This window comes from Gobius niger (genome assembly GCF_951799975.1).
Source record: "Gobius niger genome assembly, chromosome: 2".
Classification (NCBI taxonomy): domain Eukaryota; kingdom Metazoa; phylum Chordata; class Actinopteri; order Gobiiformes; family Gobiidae; genus Gobius; species Gobius niger.
In genome coordinates, this window is record NC_136853.1 from 38,252,087 (window position 1) to 38,270,181 (window position 18,095).

The window sequence follows — 18,095 nt, forward strand, 5'->3', positions numbered from 1 at the left end:
ACACGCCCCCTCCACACACTGTCTGTGGCATCAGTAGGGAGGGGGTTCTGCTGAGGAGAATTGGTTGGTTACTCAGCTGGTGACGAAAGCTCGGAGGCGTCTCCAGGAGGTGGGGGCGTTCCTAGGAGGACTCAGGCAAACCTATCCCTATAATGGCTGCCATCAGAGTTTTTACAGATTACTCAAAAATGCGTGAATGTGCCAAGACAACACTTCAGGCGTGTTTTTAATGAGGGAATGACATAATAACATGATGTAAAGCTTGAAAAAGACGATTTTGCATAATACCCCCCCTTTAAGTAATATGCAGCTTCTCTCTGGGCTGGTACAAAGAGTTTAACAGTTCAATACTTTCACATTGTATTGCCTTTCACGGCTAATTCTATTTTCTTTTGACATGTTAGGCCTCTCGGGTTGTGTTATCGTCTGCTGGAGGAGGCAGTATGTGAAGAATGTGAGTGAACTTGGCTTGAGCCGACACTCAGCATTAGATTTATGAGATGGATATGAAGACTGGGTCCACTGTGGCAAAAACAGAGATGATATACTGAAAACAATACATACATGTTGCTTTACAGGAAAGAGAAAGACAAATCTGTCTCTTCTCTTGCTTCTTCTGTGCATTACTGGCAACCTTTTCTTATGTTTCACTTTGTATCTTCCATTGTGTTTTGTTGCCAATGTTGTTGTTGGATTCTGCCTTTTCTGTTTGACAGTTGTGTTACTCATTGATACTGTTGCTCCTATTTTCCCACTTTACTTTCTATTTATTAGGCATAAGTAAAACATTCAAAACTTAATGTTTTCAATGTCACAATTAATTCTGTATTGGGTGTAAGCGAATCTTTGAACAATATATTATGCATTTAAAAGGCCATTATTCATATGGAGTAAGTAATGCCTCTGTCAAAAAATATATATTGATGATGGAATATTTGCAAATATTAAAAGTCAAGTCTCAAAATATCAACATCTTTCTCCTTTATTCCAGTGTCTGATGGCAAATGCTTTTCAGCCATGTTGGATTTAACCTAGTGCCATGTCAGATTTATTATAGTGCAAAATGTATCCTATCCTCCAGGGGGCAGAAGATGAAAATTAAATTGTTTACCACAGGACTTTGAGCAAAGTTTTATATGTCCTCAGATATGCATGTATCAAAAATGACACCAAGGGCTTATAAGGTGAATAGTGCATTTGGTTGATGTGGGGAAACCATGGGAGTACTAGAAGAAAACAGAGAAAAACGAGAAAAATGAACCTGCAGGACAGCTTGCATTAATGAAAGCTTCCTAAGTTTAATTGAATGGGTTTCCTCTTTAGAGATAGGTCTGTTCCATTTAATTCATGGTTTCAACTTATATAGTGCTTTTCCACCTACATTAGGCACTAAAAATGCTTTACAGCAAGGATCCACTCACACACCAGTGTACGCAGACACTGGAGGCAAGGTGGGTGAAGTGTCTTGCCTAAGGACACGACAACAGTGTACACCTTCAGGAGGCGGGATTCAAACCCCCGACCTTCCGATCATGAGACAACCCGCTCTACCATCTGCCGCATTCATTGTTTTTCTTTGTAAATAGTAGGCCTACTACTATTACCATACGTTGTGAAGTTTAAGTAGCGAAACACAATAAATCATTTAAACTTAAAGATGCATCATGGAACTTTCTATGTGGGAACAAATATTTGTGTGTATTTGACCTTTCAGTGACCCAGTGGTTGTACGAGTGGTTAATATGGCACCTTTACTGTCCATCACAGTGGCCTCTGATGCTCCAGGATTCATTGTTTTTAGACTTTCTTGTAGGTTTTCACTGCTGACGGACCCATTGTATCAGAAAACAATGAAAACAATTGTTCCTGTAGCATTGGAGACGCCACCGTGGACGACTGAAGTTCAAACTAAATATACATTTTTGATTATTTGCTTTTTGTTACTGATTATGAACAAATTTTGGTCAATCTCTAGTCCTTACATCATAATAAAATGGTTGTTTCTTTGAGCACACTAAAGTTATAAGTGGAGAGACAAGTAAAAGAGTCAAGGAGAGAGGGCCAGGCCAAAAGAATAGAGAAACATAATGAAAGTGTTTGATCCCCGCGGGATATGCAGGTGTCCAGAATCAGATTAAAAGTTCACATAATGGAAAATTCAACTGTGGTCTCGTATATTTATTTGCACAAATCAATTTCCTCACTTTGCAGCTGATGATTGTTCGCACTTTTCTCTCCAAAGTGCATTATGGAAAAGCCTCACCTAAACTCTGCTCCCACAGTTGTGTATCCTTAAGTGTCTATCACAGTCATGCCTGTATCTACAATGCCCTGTTTTTCCTCCTAATTGTTAACACTCAGGGAAACTTTTTTTTTCCTCTAAATTAAAGCCTGTACCATAAAACATCTCTTTTCGGTGGCGTTTTTTTACTGTACGTGGCGGTGTCTTTGTCTGGTTTACCTCAGGCCCTTTGATCATGGCAGCGTGTGAGCGTGTTTGATTTCTAAGGCGCTTTGACAGTTTTCTGGCCGGTAAATGGTCCGTCCGTCTGTGAAGTCAGATCTGAAGAGACAGAGGACGTCCAGCTGAGACAAGATCAGAGGAGACAGAGTTTAGAGAGGGCCATTGTGACATGGCAGCAGATGGCACCCGTAACTCTCCACTTTTGCCTCAAGTATCTCCTGTTGCCGTTTTGTGGCGATGACAAACTGTTTTGGGGGAAAATTCATGTACAATTTATTACCAATTATTGTTTTTGGAAATATGCGTATCGCGAGAAGCCAAAATGCATCACAAAATCAAACATATTTGGTGAAACAGATCAACTTTTTGGCACCAATTTTCAAATTTAGTCCCATTTTAGTCTTGTTCACACAAAACGATTATTGCGAAAATTGAAGATACTTCCAATTTTAATATTGGACAGCAGACCAAATGCACATCAAGTCTGTACATTTTGTGACTCTGGTAATGTAGAACATTTTTTACCACCGCAGAGTGAGTTGGAAACACAGCAAAAAACAGATAGATGGACAGACAAGAGACAAGAGTAGATTTATTTTCTCCACTCTTTGTTTTTTTTAGTTTCTTTTTGCCTTTTGAGCGAGAAGCGTGATTTCTTTTGGTATCTTTTTGCCTTTAGGGCATGAGGCGTGGTTGTTATCTCTGAAACAGAGGAGATGAAACAATTAGATCTCACAAAGTTTGACACGAGTTAAAAAATAGTAGTAGTAAAACTAGTTCAGCCATGGATAAACAAACACATGGTTAAACAAAAATGAACATGAACTTACAGGACGCACGCTCAGCATGAAGGCAGAAGGCAAAAAGACAGAACAATGGAGTTCAGTGTCCTATATAGGTGGTTGATTGTTGATCATCTCCATCCCTGTGGATGTTCAAGGACTTCCTTGGATGATGGGAATTTCTCACAAAGTTGAATCCAAACCAGGATCTTCTTACTGTGACTTAGAAGTACTAAACTGTCCCTTTAATTGACTGAATCACAAACGGCAACAGAACTAATACCAATTAATGGATTTTCCCCCCTCCTGAATAGATTCCTCCCCCCCCCAAAGCAAGAGAATGACACTAGGTGTGTTTAAGATGAGCCAGACGGACGCAGTTTTGACAGCCGACTGCAGACGCACGGTGCATGCCGGTTAGATTTCTGTCCGACTTGCTCCAGACGGGCTCTGATGTCACGGGCACGTGGGGCACGGAAAGATCGTGAGACCCCAACGAGAGCAGCCGACTTGATCAGCCGCTGCATCTCTCCAGAGGCAACTGCAGGGGCTCCACGGCCGCGTGCATGATGGGAAAACGCCCACCTGTCCGCGGCTCACGCTCAGGTGATTGGATACGAGTCTGCTGTGATCAAAAACGTGCTCCTCGTTGCTATTGATATGTATATGTATATATATGTATATTATGTATAATATTTTATGTATTTATGTATTATTGCAAACTCTGTAACCCCCCCCCCCCCAACCCCCCGGATGAATGTGGGTGAATGTGTATGTATGTGTGTACGGGTGTATGTATATGTATACAAGTGTATGTATATATGCATGTGTTTGTACAAAATGTCTTCTTTTCCTATTTCTTTATATAAAAAACATCTTCAAAAACAAATAATAAAAAAAAAAACAAAACAAAAAAAACGTGCTCCTCGCCCCCTCCTCTCTCCCCTTTAGATCTGAACAAATAAACTATGACTGAAACTATTACAGTTTTGCATCGCCCCCTAAAATAGAGCTCATGTTTGATGCTCTTACAGAACAACTAATGATTTAAAAGGACGTGTTTTATCTCACAAACTTGAACAAACAAACAAATGGGAAAGTTTTCTCTGATGAAGAATGATGTCTCTGGAGTAAAGGAAACAGAGCAGGAGGTGAATGACTTTTATTTAGGATAAACTTTAAATGAACGCGATATCTGAACGAGACGCTGCGTGATCTGAGGCCACTCTCGCTCTTCTCTGCATGTGGAGGGTCGGATGGGCTTCAGACTTTTTTTCTCCGCCCCCGTTGCGCCGGCTACTCTCGCCGATCATCCAGGCGAGGCGCACTTCATCTTAAACACACCTATTGACTTTTGCATGCACTGTATGATTTATCTCAAGGTCTTAGTGTGAAATCTGATTTTTTATGTTCAATTCAATTCAACTAGTGTGCATTGTACATAATAATTATCATTAAGACTTTATGATAAGGCATACTTACAAAACAAAACAAACACAAGTCAACCATGAAGTAAAAATGAACAAAGAATTAATCGATGTTAATAAACATTACTTAATGGTACTTGTTTTAGTAAATGCTTATGGTAGACTATGCCTTTTTGTGTTCCCAAAAAGACATACTGATGAACATAAGTTATTCAACATACAAGATAAACTTGATTAGCATAAGTAATCAAACAAATGAAATTCACGATGTACAAAATGTATGATACTTGATATAATACTTATCCGATCTATTTATTGTGCTTTTGTGTCGCTGACAGAAATCCTGGGCCTACTTTCTTACATTATGTGGCGATAGTGTCCTCTAGTGGTGAGTGACAAATACAGGAAAGAAAAAGATGGCTCACAAAGTGTATTTCAGGTAATCCGAATTGATCTGTTGATCCAGAAATGAGTAATGGTTGGATCAGAAATAGATGGATTTAAAAAGTAAACTGGCAAAAAAAAAGAAGAAAAAAAAAGGCAAACATAAATGGGGCCCGAGAAGTTCATAAACCAAATTTGTTTATTGAAGTTAAGAAAAGCGCATTAACACAAAATGAAACAAAGTGCTGTAGTAGTGCAGTATAAAAATGCCTCCAAACACAAGTATTGAAAGTATTGCTTGAAAAAATATTGTGGTAGGCCTATTGCAGCACAAAGTATTGCGATCTAAATCCGATCCGATATTTTGCCAGCCCTAAAACAGGTGCTCGTCATACAATTAGAGCATCATGAAAAAGTGCATGTACTTCTGTTATTCAACTTAAACCGTGAAGCTAATATATGATAGACTCATTATGCAAAGTGAGATATGAAACCTTTTGGATTATTATGGCTCACAGCTTGAAAAAAAAACAAAAACAAATTAAAAATCTTAGAAAATGTGAATATATTAGAAATGGACTGTAAACCATAATCATCAAAATTATAACAAACAAAGGCTTGACATGTCACTTTGCATGGAGTGAGTCTAATGTATTATTTTCACATTTCAAGTTGAATAACAGAAGTAAATGCACTTTTTTATGATATTCTAATTATATGAGCATCTGTGAATACGCTTTGTTTACTTTGTTTTTTACATAGACCGTAAAAGGTTTTTTTTTTTTTTTACCGCGTGGACAGGGTTGTTGTTGTAGAAGAGACATCAATAATCGATCGCAGATCGGGATCTCTCATGGATCGGCTCTGAGATCGGCTCTGAGCTCTGCATTTGCTGCCAGTGCCACTTGCTTGGATCTTTATCGGCCGCTTGGCTGTACCTTCTGGAGCAATGGCCACAGCAGTGACACTCAACACCGGGGCACAAATGCCCATTTTGGGGCTGGGAACCTGGAAGGTACTTAATTCTGTGCATATTTCTTTTTTTTCCCCACATATTTGATGGCAAAGGTGGTGGGCAAACGCAGGAATGGTCCAAACTAGCACAACTTTTAGTGTTAGCCTGATACCTGAACTTTTGGAAGTTCCCTCCGACTATTGCAACTTTGGATTGATCAGGTTTGTGGAAAGATGGTGCATATTTGTCATAAGGTTTAGATTTGCAGTAGAGAGTGGTTATAGCCCCCAGTAGACACAGTAAGCGCAGAAGTTTTGTGCTGTGCAGTGTTGGTTGTTGAATGTAATATTGGGGTTAATAAGAAGTACCTTTTATATTACTATTTTCTTCATGTAAATCACCATCAAAAGCGGGATATATCATTTTAAATCACCTAAGTGACCTGATTAAAAGAAATTAAAAACATCATCATGTGTTGCCAATCGCCATGTTGTTTACTGAACATAACGGGAGGATTATTGTGTTAAGCGTCTACAGGCAGAGGAGAATATATTACAACCTTTTGCTACCAAGTTGTTATGCTCAAGTATCTGATGTAGCCTAATTTCCTTTTATAAACTTATGTCTAAGTTCCAAGCAATGTTTCTTTGTTTTTTTGTGTGTGTGTGTGTGAATAGAATTAATAATTCCTACTATGAGAACCAGATTGTGGTTGACCCTGGAAAAAAAAAATCCTTGTGGTAATGAATACTGCTACATTGTAATGTATATAATTGTGTTCAGTCTCCTCCGGGAAAGGTGACCGAGGCGGTGAAAGCAGCCATCACTGCTGGATACAGACACATTGATGGAGCCTTCATCTACCAGAATGAGGCGGAGGTCGGAGAAGGAGTGAACACTATGATCAAGGACGGGGTGGTTAAGAGAGAGGAGCTTTTCATTGTCAGCAAGGTGTGTGTTATGTTGCAAATAAATGTTTCGTGTTGAAGACAATGCTCATCTTGTGTGTCTATGTTATAGCTGTGGTGCACTTTCCACGAGAAGACAATGGTGAGGAAAGGCTGCGAGAAGACCCTCGGCGATCTAAAACTGGACTACCTTGACCTCTTTTTGATTCACTGGCCAATGGGATTGAAGGTGAGTGTTAAGACAACAATCATTTACAACACCGATAATGTTCATTTGTTTTAATACGCTGCATTTGTGTTACAGTCAGGCGATGATCTCTTTCCTTTAGACGAAGCCGGGCAGACGGTTTCTGATAATTCTAGCTTCCTGGAAACCTGGGAGGTAAGCTGAAAACTTGTAATGCTTAATAAAAAATGCAATTCCCTTCAATCAAAGTCAATCATCATCTATTTGCAGGGCATGGAGGAGCTTGTAGACGCTGGGTTGGTCAAAGCTATAGGAGTGTCTAACTTCAATAAGGAGCAAATTGAAGCTATAATGAACAAGCCAGGCCTGAAGTACAAACCAGCGAACAATCAGGTGAGGAAAATGAACGTGTATTGGATGTTATTTCTGATTCCCACAACGCTGCAGACGAGTCATGCAGCCTCTCACTCTGTGTACCAAACACTACATGAAAAGACATTTAAAGGAGAGCGAAGGGACCATAATATAATCTTCTGTCCTCTCCCATTAAATCACAGCAGTAAATCTCCTGTTTGTTTGTATTGGGACAGCTGCAGTCTCCCTCAGGCAACAGCAATTATCCGAGACGACCTTATACTTCTGTTGTTTTCTGGAACAACGGATCACAATCACTGTCCTCCTCACCGCTTTAGTGTTTCACAGATGTATGCGCAGAATATGAAGCACTGGCCATCCTAGTTTGAAACATTTTTAGATTAACAATTTCACTTATTGCTTTTCTTAAAACGGTTTGTTTTGATTGGTATAGCAAAGCAAAAACGGATGGACTACTTTGTTGTTTTTTTGCAGCTTATTTATAGGAAGAAAATGACAGCCAGAGTAAAGCACATCTTTCTTTAAAACATGTATGTTGTATGAAGTTCTTTGTAAAGGTTTAAAATTTAAAGGGATATTTCAGGATTTTTGAAATAGAGCCTCATTTCCTAGTTACCCAGAGTGTTTTTGATTTCTGGACATATATATATATTTTTAATTCATGCAGTCCTTATAGAGTATGGGAATGTGACGTCATATTGCTAAGCATAATGGGATTAGCAGCAATTGTAAACTAATGGACATTTTTAAAAGTTAAAATACAGGAGTTATTGTTCACTTTAAAACACTTGGACACCACAATGTATTAGATGTATTTACCAGCAGTAACTCAGCAGCTAACGGAGTTGTTCCCATATATTTCTATGTTTTTCTCCACTTTTTATACTGTTTTTAGCTAATGTAACTAAGTGGAATTTCCCTAACTCTATATTTGAAGAGTTTAGTGGTGTTAGGCTAATTCTAGGCTAGTGCATGTCTATGGTAACTAGTAGCCTGCATTAAAAACAGTCTGACTCAAGCACAGTGCACCTGAAATCACTTATAACACCAGACTACCCATATAAATGTCTGTGTTGACTGAATAATTTTTGCATTTAAAATGACTGATATTTGAGCAGCATCAGCTTCCTGGTTGTAAGCTACGCAGCGGCGGAGTGATCTGCTGGTTACCGGATCTACAGTAGTTTGTTTACCAGCGGCTGGTATTACTACACGTGGAATTCACAAAGGAGCTTTCTACAAATCAGATATGGCAACGTTTGGAGGACTACCCGATGATTTTGAAGAGGTTTTTAATGCAGGCTACTAGTTACCATAGACATGCACTAGCCTAGCACCACGAAACTCTTCAAATATAAGGACTGTATGACTTAAAAATATATATATATATCTCCAGAAACCAAAAACACTCTGGGCAACAGGGAAATGAGGCCATATGTCAAAAATCATGAAATATCCCTTTAAATGATGCAGTGATGATTGCAACGTTAATAGCGGCAGTTGCAGATTTTTACATCTCCAATGAAAGGTGTTTTCAGGATCACTTTTTACTTTTCAGTGCCGTACAATGTCACGCATTTGAAGTTGCCGTTTGTTGCCACTAGGTGGAGTGCCATCCATACTTGACTCAGGAGAAACTGATCGACTTCTGCCACTCAAAAGACATATTCGTGACCGCCTACAGCCCCCTGGGTTCACCCGACAGACCCTGGTAACCACAGCATGAAACATTTACCATCACAAAACCTTTTAGATAAGGGTGGGGGAGGGAAACTAGGTCATTTCAATGCTTATATTGAACTTGTGACTAATGTTCCTCTTTGTGTTTTGTGGCGTGCATCATATTTCATAACAATTGGGACATTGCGTAGTTGTGTCCTGTATTCTGCTAGTTGTGCAATCTTTGTTTATTGATCCTTATGATGAGTGAACAGTTGGCCACATTATATCGACATGGTGTATCTTGTTACTCACAGGGTTAAACCAGAAGACCCCTCACTCATGGACGACCCCAACATTAAAACCATTGCTGAAAAGTACAAGAAAACATCTGCCCAGGTACATGCTAAAACATAACTTCACAGTAGTCACGGCATAAGCGCCCTAATCCTAACTCTGCGTGTGAACTTGCCTACTCATGTCAGGTCCTAATCCGGTTCCACATCCAAAGAAACGTGATTGTAATACCAAAGTCCATCACACCTCAGAGAATCCAGGAGAACTTTCAGGTAATTAGCAAATATTTGACATTTTTTCCCCCCCCAAGTGTTAGCCGTTAATCTGCATATTTTCCCGCGTTAACTCTTTATCGCAGGTGTTTGATTTTGAACTAAGTGAGGAAGAAATGAAGACCATCCTGGGCTTTAACCGCAACTGGAGAGCGTGTCCCTTCCAGTGGTGAGATGTTGTTTCACAGTACAGATAATTTTTATATGCAGTATGTAACTAATATCCAAATTCCTTTTCCATAGGAGCTCAAAGCACAAGGATTATCCATTCAATGCTGAATTCTGAGACAGTCGGATGCTGCTGTTTCTTGCTCTGTGGCTGCTTTCTTTAACACTCCTCTGAACAAAATTTGAAAACAAGTTACTAAAGTATTGTTACCAAGTATGTGAACTGACATTTGTGGATTGTTTAGTTTATTGTTTAGTATAAAAGTGGTGAAAATTCATACATTTAATAAGGATACTGCATATTAAGTACGGGCCAATGTAAATCGTTCATAATCTTCTGTCTTTGTGGCACAGGTCTTGATTGAAATACTGATCTGTAAATCATTAAGAGTCTAGTTAAATAGTTCACATCAGTCTTGTTTAATGTGTTCCAGTAATGGTCTATTTCAGTGTCTGTACCTCGCACTTCCCTTGACTCTGTTACTCATGCCTGTGTGTTTGAAGTCGCGTGTTGTGTGCCAGTCAATAAAATGGAGACTTTCACTTCTCATTTTCCTATTAGCCTTTTTTTTTTTGGTTTAGCTGTATACAACCTGGTATTTGTATACAACATCACAACCATAACTCCGGGGCCACTAGAGGGCAGAAAAAATTGCTCAATAAGTTGTGTTCAGGTGACAACACATACTAAAGAGGCAATACTTTAAAGGGCAAATACAAATTCCATATAGATAGATGGCTAGATAGTGATTGTATTTCCCATAGTAAAATTGCTAAAATCTTGTACCCGTCTTCTGTCCTCCAGTTGAGCACTTTTTAAGCAGTGAAAACATGGTGATAACTATGTTGCAAAATGCAGATCTGGGTCTATCCATAATGAGACAAAACTGGCACAAAGTTCAGCATTGTTTTGGTTGTTTTCTCATAATGGTGTCCAAAAGTGATGACAATCTTCGAATACATGTGCATTATGAAAAACAAAATATGACATAAAACAAAACAAAAAAGATTTAAAGGGACTATACAGACTTTAAAAAGTCCGCCCCCTGCATGTTCCAGCCGTGTCCTAATGTGTAGAATGAGCCCAGACCTGTTCACCACAACTGCCTCTAAAATCCTGCACTGCCGCTCAAAAAGTTACTTTGGGCCCGAAGTGCTGTCATGCATGAGTTTAATATAGAGACTGCAGTTGCGCGTAAGACCTTAGGTGGCAGTAGTGAGCATAAAATGACCAACTTGCATCTAGTTTTCAGTCCCAGGCTTTATTAGACAAGAAAGACAGGGGTGAAAAATGGGAAGAGACCCAGTAAATTGGAGTCATAACAAAGTTCTTTATCAGATATCAGAAGTCAATATTCAGTGTTTAAAGGGAAGTCTTTATGCTTTGTAGCCCTGTGGAGAAAAAAAATATATGTGTAAATCATGTGAGTAAATCATGTGCACTTTGTGTGTGTGCAAAACAAAAGTTTCAGTGTTTAGAGTGTGTACAAATGTCTGCTGCCTGTAGCCTTCCTGATCGATGGCAGCGGATAGAAACATCTTGACATGCTAGAGTGAATAAGAACAAAACCATACACACCAAGTAAGCTTAAAACCCCTCCAGTTCCTGTTGAGTCCTTGTAAACTCTTCATGTCTTCATCACTCAACTTGAAATCAAAGATCTGAGAAAAGATCAAATGAAGCCATATAAACAATTGAGACCTATATGTAATTTGTTCAATATACACAGCAAACTTTCTGGACTCAAATGAACACCCCTTTGGTGTTGAGGCTTCATTGGACTTCAGTCTGTCACAGAGCCGACAGGTGAAGAAGGAAGTCATGGATATTCTGCAGTAGACAGAACTTCATAGTTCTGCTGAATGTAAGAATTAAACACTGAACCTGAAGTGTTCGTTAGCAGCCTTAGATTAAAACTTAAATTACTCTCACTTAAAAAAGTGTAGCTTGTATGTGATGTAGTGTTCATTTGCGTCCCATTCTGTTCGTCATGGTTGCAGCAAAACTGATGTAAAAAGCTCCATGTTACAGTAGAGTTAAAGCATAATTTAATATTGTAATAATGTCCATATCTGTCATGGTCCATCAAGGCTGAGTGGAATTGGGACACACATGACCCCTTCATCAGATACAAGGTTTGTGTAATCTTATTGAGATAAGGGCTTATCACCTCTTGTCCTTCTGTTGTGGACACTTGTAAAAATATGGTCACTGACTGTGCTGGAGGGGAGAACACTGTGAGCCTGCCGTTGTGTTTTATAAGATAAGATAAGATAAGATGATACTTTATTGATCTCACAGATGGAGAAATTGCATTCGATGAGAGAGCATCCGGCAGCAGCACCCATTCAGTGCGCACCACTCTTATTATTAATACTATTTAATAGACAACTATTTAATAGACAAAAATCCGTAACAGTTCATTCAAGTCCATTAAATTAGCTGTGTAGGTTGGATAGTCTACCTGGATGTTCTCCCTTATGCGACTTGGCGTACTGGACTTGGGGATAACAACCACGTGCCTCTCAACTTGAAATCTGATGAGAACCTGCAGAACAAATGCCTCATTTAAGCTAAAATTGTATAAAACTGAACAAAAATATGTGCATGTGACTGCACAGTCCATTGCAACTTTTTCCTGTGGGCAATTGTGATTAATCATGCAATTTGCAAAGCCTTGAATGTCTATAAAAGGTCATTCACATCAAGAACCATCACCAACAATATGACCCTGACACACATTAAACTGGATCTTTATTTCATAAAACTCATCAGAGCTTCCAATGAGGAGTTTTTCTTTCACTATATCTTTACAGTTTATTGGTGTCATGTACAATTGAGTTGCTGAAATTAGTATTGTTTTGAATTGTACTATTGTTATTTCATCAAAGATTCTAGTGCTTTTATGAAAAATATTTTTAGAGTCCAGCTTCTCTTTAAAGGGGATATAGACTGTGCAATTTTCCTCACTAAAATTACAGATTGACATCAATATTATTATTCATTATAAGCATGTTAATAAAATGTGCTGTGTCTTGTTTTTCCTATTCTGATAATTGTAAACTAACCTAAAAAGCTATTAATGGGTGGAAGTTTAGAAATGTACAATGCACTTTAAAACTTAAAACATATACATCATTATAAACAATGTTTGTGTTAAAGATAAATGAAAGGATAGAATGTTTATTTTGTGTAACAGTAACTCTTACCTGTGCTGGGGTTTTGTTGTGTTTCTTTGCAATAGCATTTACCACAGGATCATCAAGAAGGGAAGCCTCATCTGTTGAAGCCCTGGACCCAAAAAAGGTAATGTTGTGCGATTAACAAAAAAAATCTAAATAAAGTACCTTGCAATATGACCTCAGAACTACACAACATGGTACTTCTATATAACTACCACATATTTCTTTTAATACTGTAGGCATGTTATCACTTATACTGTTCATTAGCTTCAACAACTATTGCAATGCATCTACTTTGCATGTACAATACTTGTACTATTATGAAAATGTAACCTGTATTGACATGTTAAAGGGGCGAGATGAAAGTTCGCCATTTTATGCTCACTACTGCCACCTCAGGTCATACATGTAACTGCACCTTCTATATTAAAGGAATAGGCCACCGTTTTTACATACTGAGATATGTTCTTACCTAACCTTAGACGAGATAATATATACCCGTCTGGTCTTTGTCCGTACTATATTGTGAGGCGTAATGATATGAGGAGCACAACGTCCGCGCAGTAACTCCTAAAGGTTATTGACGGAAGTGAGCGGGGGGAAGTCTTTAGGAGTTACTGCGCGGACCTTGTGCTCCTCGTATCATTACGCCTCACAATATAGTACCCCTTTTTATCTGCTTATAAAATTGACATGTTACATTTCTGTGTAAACATACTTCGCATGAAAACACTTCACGTAACTTTATTTAAATAGGGAACACGTGGAACAGCTTGGTAGCTTCTATCGTGAGCTATTTTGGAGCTATATGACATGTGGGAGAGGCTGCGTATGTGCTCTGTTTGCGTGACAGAGCGCAAAGACCAGACGGGGATATATTAACTCGTCTAAGGTTAGGTAAGAACATATCTCAGTATGTAAAAACGGTGGCCTATTCCTTTAAGCTCGTGCATGGCGGCACTTCAGATCCGAATTAACACCATTTTGAGTGACAGTGCAGGATTTTAGAGGCAGTTGCGGTGAATAGATCTGGGCTCATTCTACACCTTAGGACATTGTTGGCACATGTAGGGGGATGAAAATACATAATTTTGACATTTTTAAACTCTGTATAGTCTCTTTAATTAAAGTTTTATATTACATAGTTGTTGCTGAATCAGTAGGACTGTTGCGTGTCTCACCAGGGCCGGTAAGGAGACCCCAGCGGGCTGTAGGCCGTCACTGCGATGCCTTTTGAGTGACAGTAGTTGATCAACTTCTCCTGGGTCAGGTAAGGGTGGCACTCAATCTGTAAAAAATACACAATGTAGAATGACAAGAAACCTCGCAAAAAGTGTGTTTAGATATGTGTTTTGCAATTGAGGATATACAGGTACAGAGGAATAGTACCTGGTGGTTGGCCGGTTTGTACTTGAGCCCTGGTTTGTTGAGAATGGCTTCTATTTGGTCTTTGTTGAAATTTGAGATGCCAATAGCCTTGACCAGTCCAGCATCGACAAGTTCTTCCATTTTCTAAAGACATGTTATGGTTATTCTGCGTTCAGATGATAAAACACACGCAGTTTATAGTTACCTCCCAAGTGTCGAGGAAATCACTGCCATCAGGATAAATATGTCCAGTCTCATCAACTGAAAAGAGCTCGTCATCAGGCTGTCAAAGTGCAAACTCAATTTAACTTTCATTTGTTTATTTTGTGTTTGTTGTATTTCTACTGCTAACTGCTACTGTTAAAATTTTTAAAAAAAAGGAAACATGCTTCACCACTGCCAGAATAGTACTGTGTCACTATTCAAGCAGGAACTACCACAGTCACCGCTATACCTCATACAAGAATATGCTGTCGTAGATACCTTGGCTCCAAATGGAAAGTGCATGAGGTACAAGTCCACATAGTCCAGTTTTAAGTCACTGAGCGTCTTTTCGCAGGCCTTTCTCACCAGTGATGGAAGATGGAAGGTGTTCCACAACTGCGTACAATACAGATGTTTAGTGTCATATAAAGGGAACTACAGTCTATTGGCTTGTTGCACGGTGTGGCTATGCTAGCTCCTCGGACCTGAAGTTGTGAGCGCCAGTACTTCCTGTCTTTATTCTTTTCCTGGAATAATAATCACATTTTTTAAAGATTACGTTGTGGGCAGAGAGTTCCTGGTAGATGATCATTTACTGTGTTCAAACCTTGATGTAGCGAGCTCAGAGGAGATGCCTGTGATCAGAAAGGATTGATAGTTTGTCTTGAAGCTAAAGGCTAACATGCTATAAAAGAATTGAATAAACGGCTATTTCAAATTGTATAATGCATGAAATGAATGTTAGCCTTTAGCTTCAAGACAAACTCACTGATCCTTATGAACACAGACGTCTCCTCTACGGAAATATTTACACTGTACAGCAACTCGATAACCTGCAGGAAGTGATCATCTACCAGAAACTCACTGTCCACCAGAATCTGTAGGAAATATGATGAATCGAACGGGTCTAAGCTAACCTTAACGGACATGAATACGAACAGGAAGTGCTAGCGCCCACAGCCTCAGCTCAGAGGAACTAGCGTAGCCACATTGTGCAACAAGCCAATTGTGTTCTCTTTGGAGTTTTCTACTAGACACTAAGGCTGCACGATATTGAAGTGACTTGCAATATGCGACAACGATATTATTGCGATTTTTCACCAAACACAATATGTTCCATTTTTTTCAGCAAATTGTGTCAAAAGAAGACTTAAAAAAAACCACCCAATCAGGACCAAAACAAGGGTAGAATTCAACAAAGCTAGTAAATGTTAAACTAAAACTGAACTTTTACACATGACTTCAATGCATGAGTTTGCAAAAAAAATGGGTCGATCTCAGTCAGATGAAGGCTATGGTGATGTTGCGATATATATTGTGGCTTCTCGATTCGCGATACGGATATTGCATCAGCTAATATCGCGATATATTGTGCAGCCCTAGACACGTTACCGAAACATCTACTAATCCTTTACTGAAATAACTCAAATAAATAAAACTGTTATGATCCTTTCTATTGGGCAACAACATGACCGTGATGTTTCCATGAAAGGTAATCATGATCCTTTCTATTGGGCAACAACATGACCGTGATGTTGCCATGAAAGGTAATCATGATCCTTTCTATTGGGCAACAACATGACCTTGATGTTGCCATGAAAGGTAATCAATCAAATACTGAAGTGGAAAATCAACATAAACAAAAACTGTATTCCTCCCTGTGAGGAAGCTGGCCACAGGTGGTCGAAATGGGCAGCCAGGCTGACAACAAGTATAACTCTTACCAGACATTTATTTTGCACACAAAAGGAACTTCAATGTCTCACACAAAATGGCACCCCTTAGTGACTAGAATCAGTCAGGTTTTATACCTCCCCTGATGGGAAAGGACCTCCCACCAGTAAGTACCATTAGCTCAATGGGTTAAGTTCAACAATAAGTTTATCTGGAAAGTTTTCACCTTTTACATAAAACAAGTAGGTGTTTCATCCTAAATGATAAGTGTTCAAATCAAATTAGACAAAATACAAACCAAATCATACACAAAAGGAAACTTAAAGTAACCCCACTGAGAATCTTTTGGATGTGCTGGAGAAAACTTTGCGCAGTGGTCACACTCCCTCATCATCAATACAAGATTGTGGTAAAAAATGGATGCAACACTGGATCCTTTAACATAGTAGCAACTTATTGAAACAATGCCACTGCAAATGTGTGTTGTAATCAAAGGCGGTTCAGAGGAATATTAGAATGTGTGACCTTTTTTTGTGGCAACTTTTTGTTTGGCCGGGCGGTGTATTTTCAGGAAAACAGGCAACATACAGCATACAAAATGTCCTTCATTAGAGATCTTATTCTTGGTCTTTTCTCAAATCAGACACATGTAAAATTATCTAGATTTTAAAACCAAAGAGCATGGATAAAATATGCATATACTGTATCTTGTTTACCTTACTGACGATAAACAGTTCCTCTCTCTTGACCTTTCCTTGCTCGATCATGGCGTGGATGCCTGCTCCCACCTCGTGTTCGTTCTCGTACACATAGGCCCCATCGAAGTGCCTGTAACCTGCCCTTATAGCCTCTTCCACAGCCGCCATCACCTTCCCCGTGTCTGCCTGATATACAAACAGAGTTAGAGGTGGGTCCTAGTCAAGTTCACGTATTTGAGCAACTTTTTGATGAAACTGTCTCTTGGAGTAGTTTGATCCCATGTACTTATATTTGGGTAATATTATTTTGAAGTAACAGTACTTTTGAGTAAAACATTTAGCTACTGTTCCCATTTTGTAAATCTATTTTTTCCCCCTCAAAATTCATTCTTGCATCCAACACTTCTTTACTTGTTGCGTATACACATTGTTTGCAAAAAGTTGAATTCAAATTCATATCACATTTCTTTATCTATTCAATAGTGAAAGGCGAAACAAATTACACAATCTGTGCAAAGACTGAACAAGTGTAGCCTCATGACTCATTCCTTTAAATGAATGGAAAAGGGTAAAAATTAACCTTACCTTCCATGTTCCCAAGCCAACAATTGGCATGTCTGCTCCATTGTTGAGTTTCACTGCTGGGATCATGTTGTAGATGCTGTCTTTCTCCTTGAATGAAGCAGCTATTGCTTCTCCCTGCCTCTTGACAGATCTAGGGGCTGGACAAAAGGGGCAGAGTCACACATCTCTGGGTTGGATTGGCTGCTCTGTTTTGACAGCACTGTGATCTTTAGGATTAATATATGTAGTTAGCCTGGCTAACACCAGATTAAAATCACATTGATTACATTACATTACATTACATTATTTACATTTATTTATATTTTGCTGTGCAGTTCGAAATGATTCGAGCGCACACAGCAGTCTGGCGTTAGCCAGGTTAATATGTAGTGGCAGCCAGGCCAAATTATGCACAGATGAGCATCCTATAACTACGGAATGAATGGCATAATAATATGAATATTAATTCTGGGGAAATGTAAAAAATAAAAAAAATCATAGCTCAGAGTTTACTAGGCTACTGCCT

At 39.0% G+C, this 18,095-nt stretch overlaps 2 protein-coding genes across 2 annotated transcripts; one reads left to right on the plus strand and one right to left on the minus strand.

Moving 5' to 3' along the window:
* The first annotated feature begins 5,916 nt into the window (after window positions 1-5,916).
* LOC306960162 (aldo-keto reductase family 1 member B10-like) lies at window positions 5,917-10,379 on the plus strand. The gene is made up of 10 exons (XM_079552522.1): window positions 5,917-6,072; window positions 6,796-6,963; window positions 7,033-7,149; window positions 7,225-7,302; window positions 7,378-7,500; window positions 9,087-9,193; window positions 9,459-9,540; window positions 9,627-9,710; window positions 9,797-9,879; window positions 9,954-10,379. Exons 1-10 carry the CDS (start codon window positions 6,007-6,009, stop codon window positions 9,994-9,996), a joined length of 951 nt encoding a protein of 316 aa, XP_079408648.1. The 5' UTR covers window positions 5,917-6,006; the 3' UTR covers window positions 9,997-10,379.
* Window positions 10,380-11,159: 780 nt separating this feature from the next.
* Window positions 11,160-17,663, minus strand: LOC306959541 (aldo-keto reductase family 1 member B1-like). The gene is made up of 10 exons (XM_079551680.1): window positions 17,591-17,663; window positions 17,024-17,191; window positions 14,913-15,029; window positions 14,635-14,712; window positions 14,451-14,573; window positions 14,243-14,349; window positions 13,089-13,170; window positions 12,344-12,427; window positions 11,458-11,540; window positions 11,160-11,270 (listed from the first exon to the last, which is right to left on the minus strand). Exons 1-10 carry the CDS (start codon window positions 17,654-17,656, stop codon window positions 11,228-11,230), a joined length of 951 nt encoding a protein of 316 aa, XP_079407806.1. The 5' UTR covers window positions 17,657-17,663; the 3' UTR covers window positions 11,160-11,227.
* Between the last annotated feature and the right edge of the window lie 432 nt (window positions 17,664-18,095).

Bases quoted from the DNA above. Each gene is read 5' to 3' on its own strand.
- LOC306960162 (XM_079552522.1), top strand. From the start codon at position 6,007: ATGGCCACAGCAGTGACACTCAACACCGGGGCACAAATGCCCATTTTG. The intron at 6,073-6,795 runs GTACTTAATTCT...AATTGTGTTCAG, and splicing joins TGGGGCTGGGAACCTGGAAG to TCTCCTCCGGGAAAGGTGAC. The intron at 9,711-9,796 runs GTAATTAGCAAA...TCTTTATCGCAG, and splicing joins GAATCCAGGAGAACTTTCAG to GTGTTTGATTTTGAACTAAG.
- LOC306959541 (XM_079551680.1), bottom strand. From the start codon at position 17,656: ATGATCCCAGCAGTGAAACTCAACAATGGAGCAGACATGCCAATTGTT. The intron at 14,574-14,634 runs GTAACTATAAAC...ACATGTCTTTAG, and splicing joins ATTTCCTCGACACTTGGGAG to AAAATGGAAGAACTTGTCGA. The intron at 13,171-14,242 runs GTGAGACACGCA...TTTTGGGTCCAG, and splicing joins GGGTCTCCTTACCGGCCCTG to GGCTTCAACAGATGAGGCTT.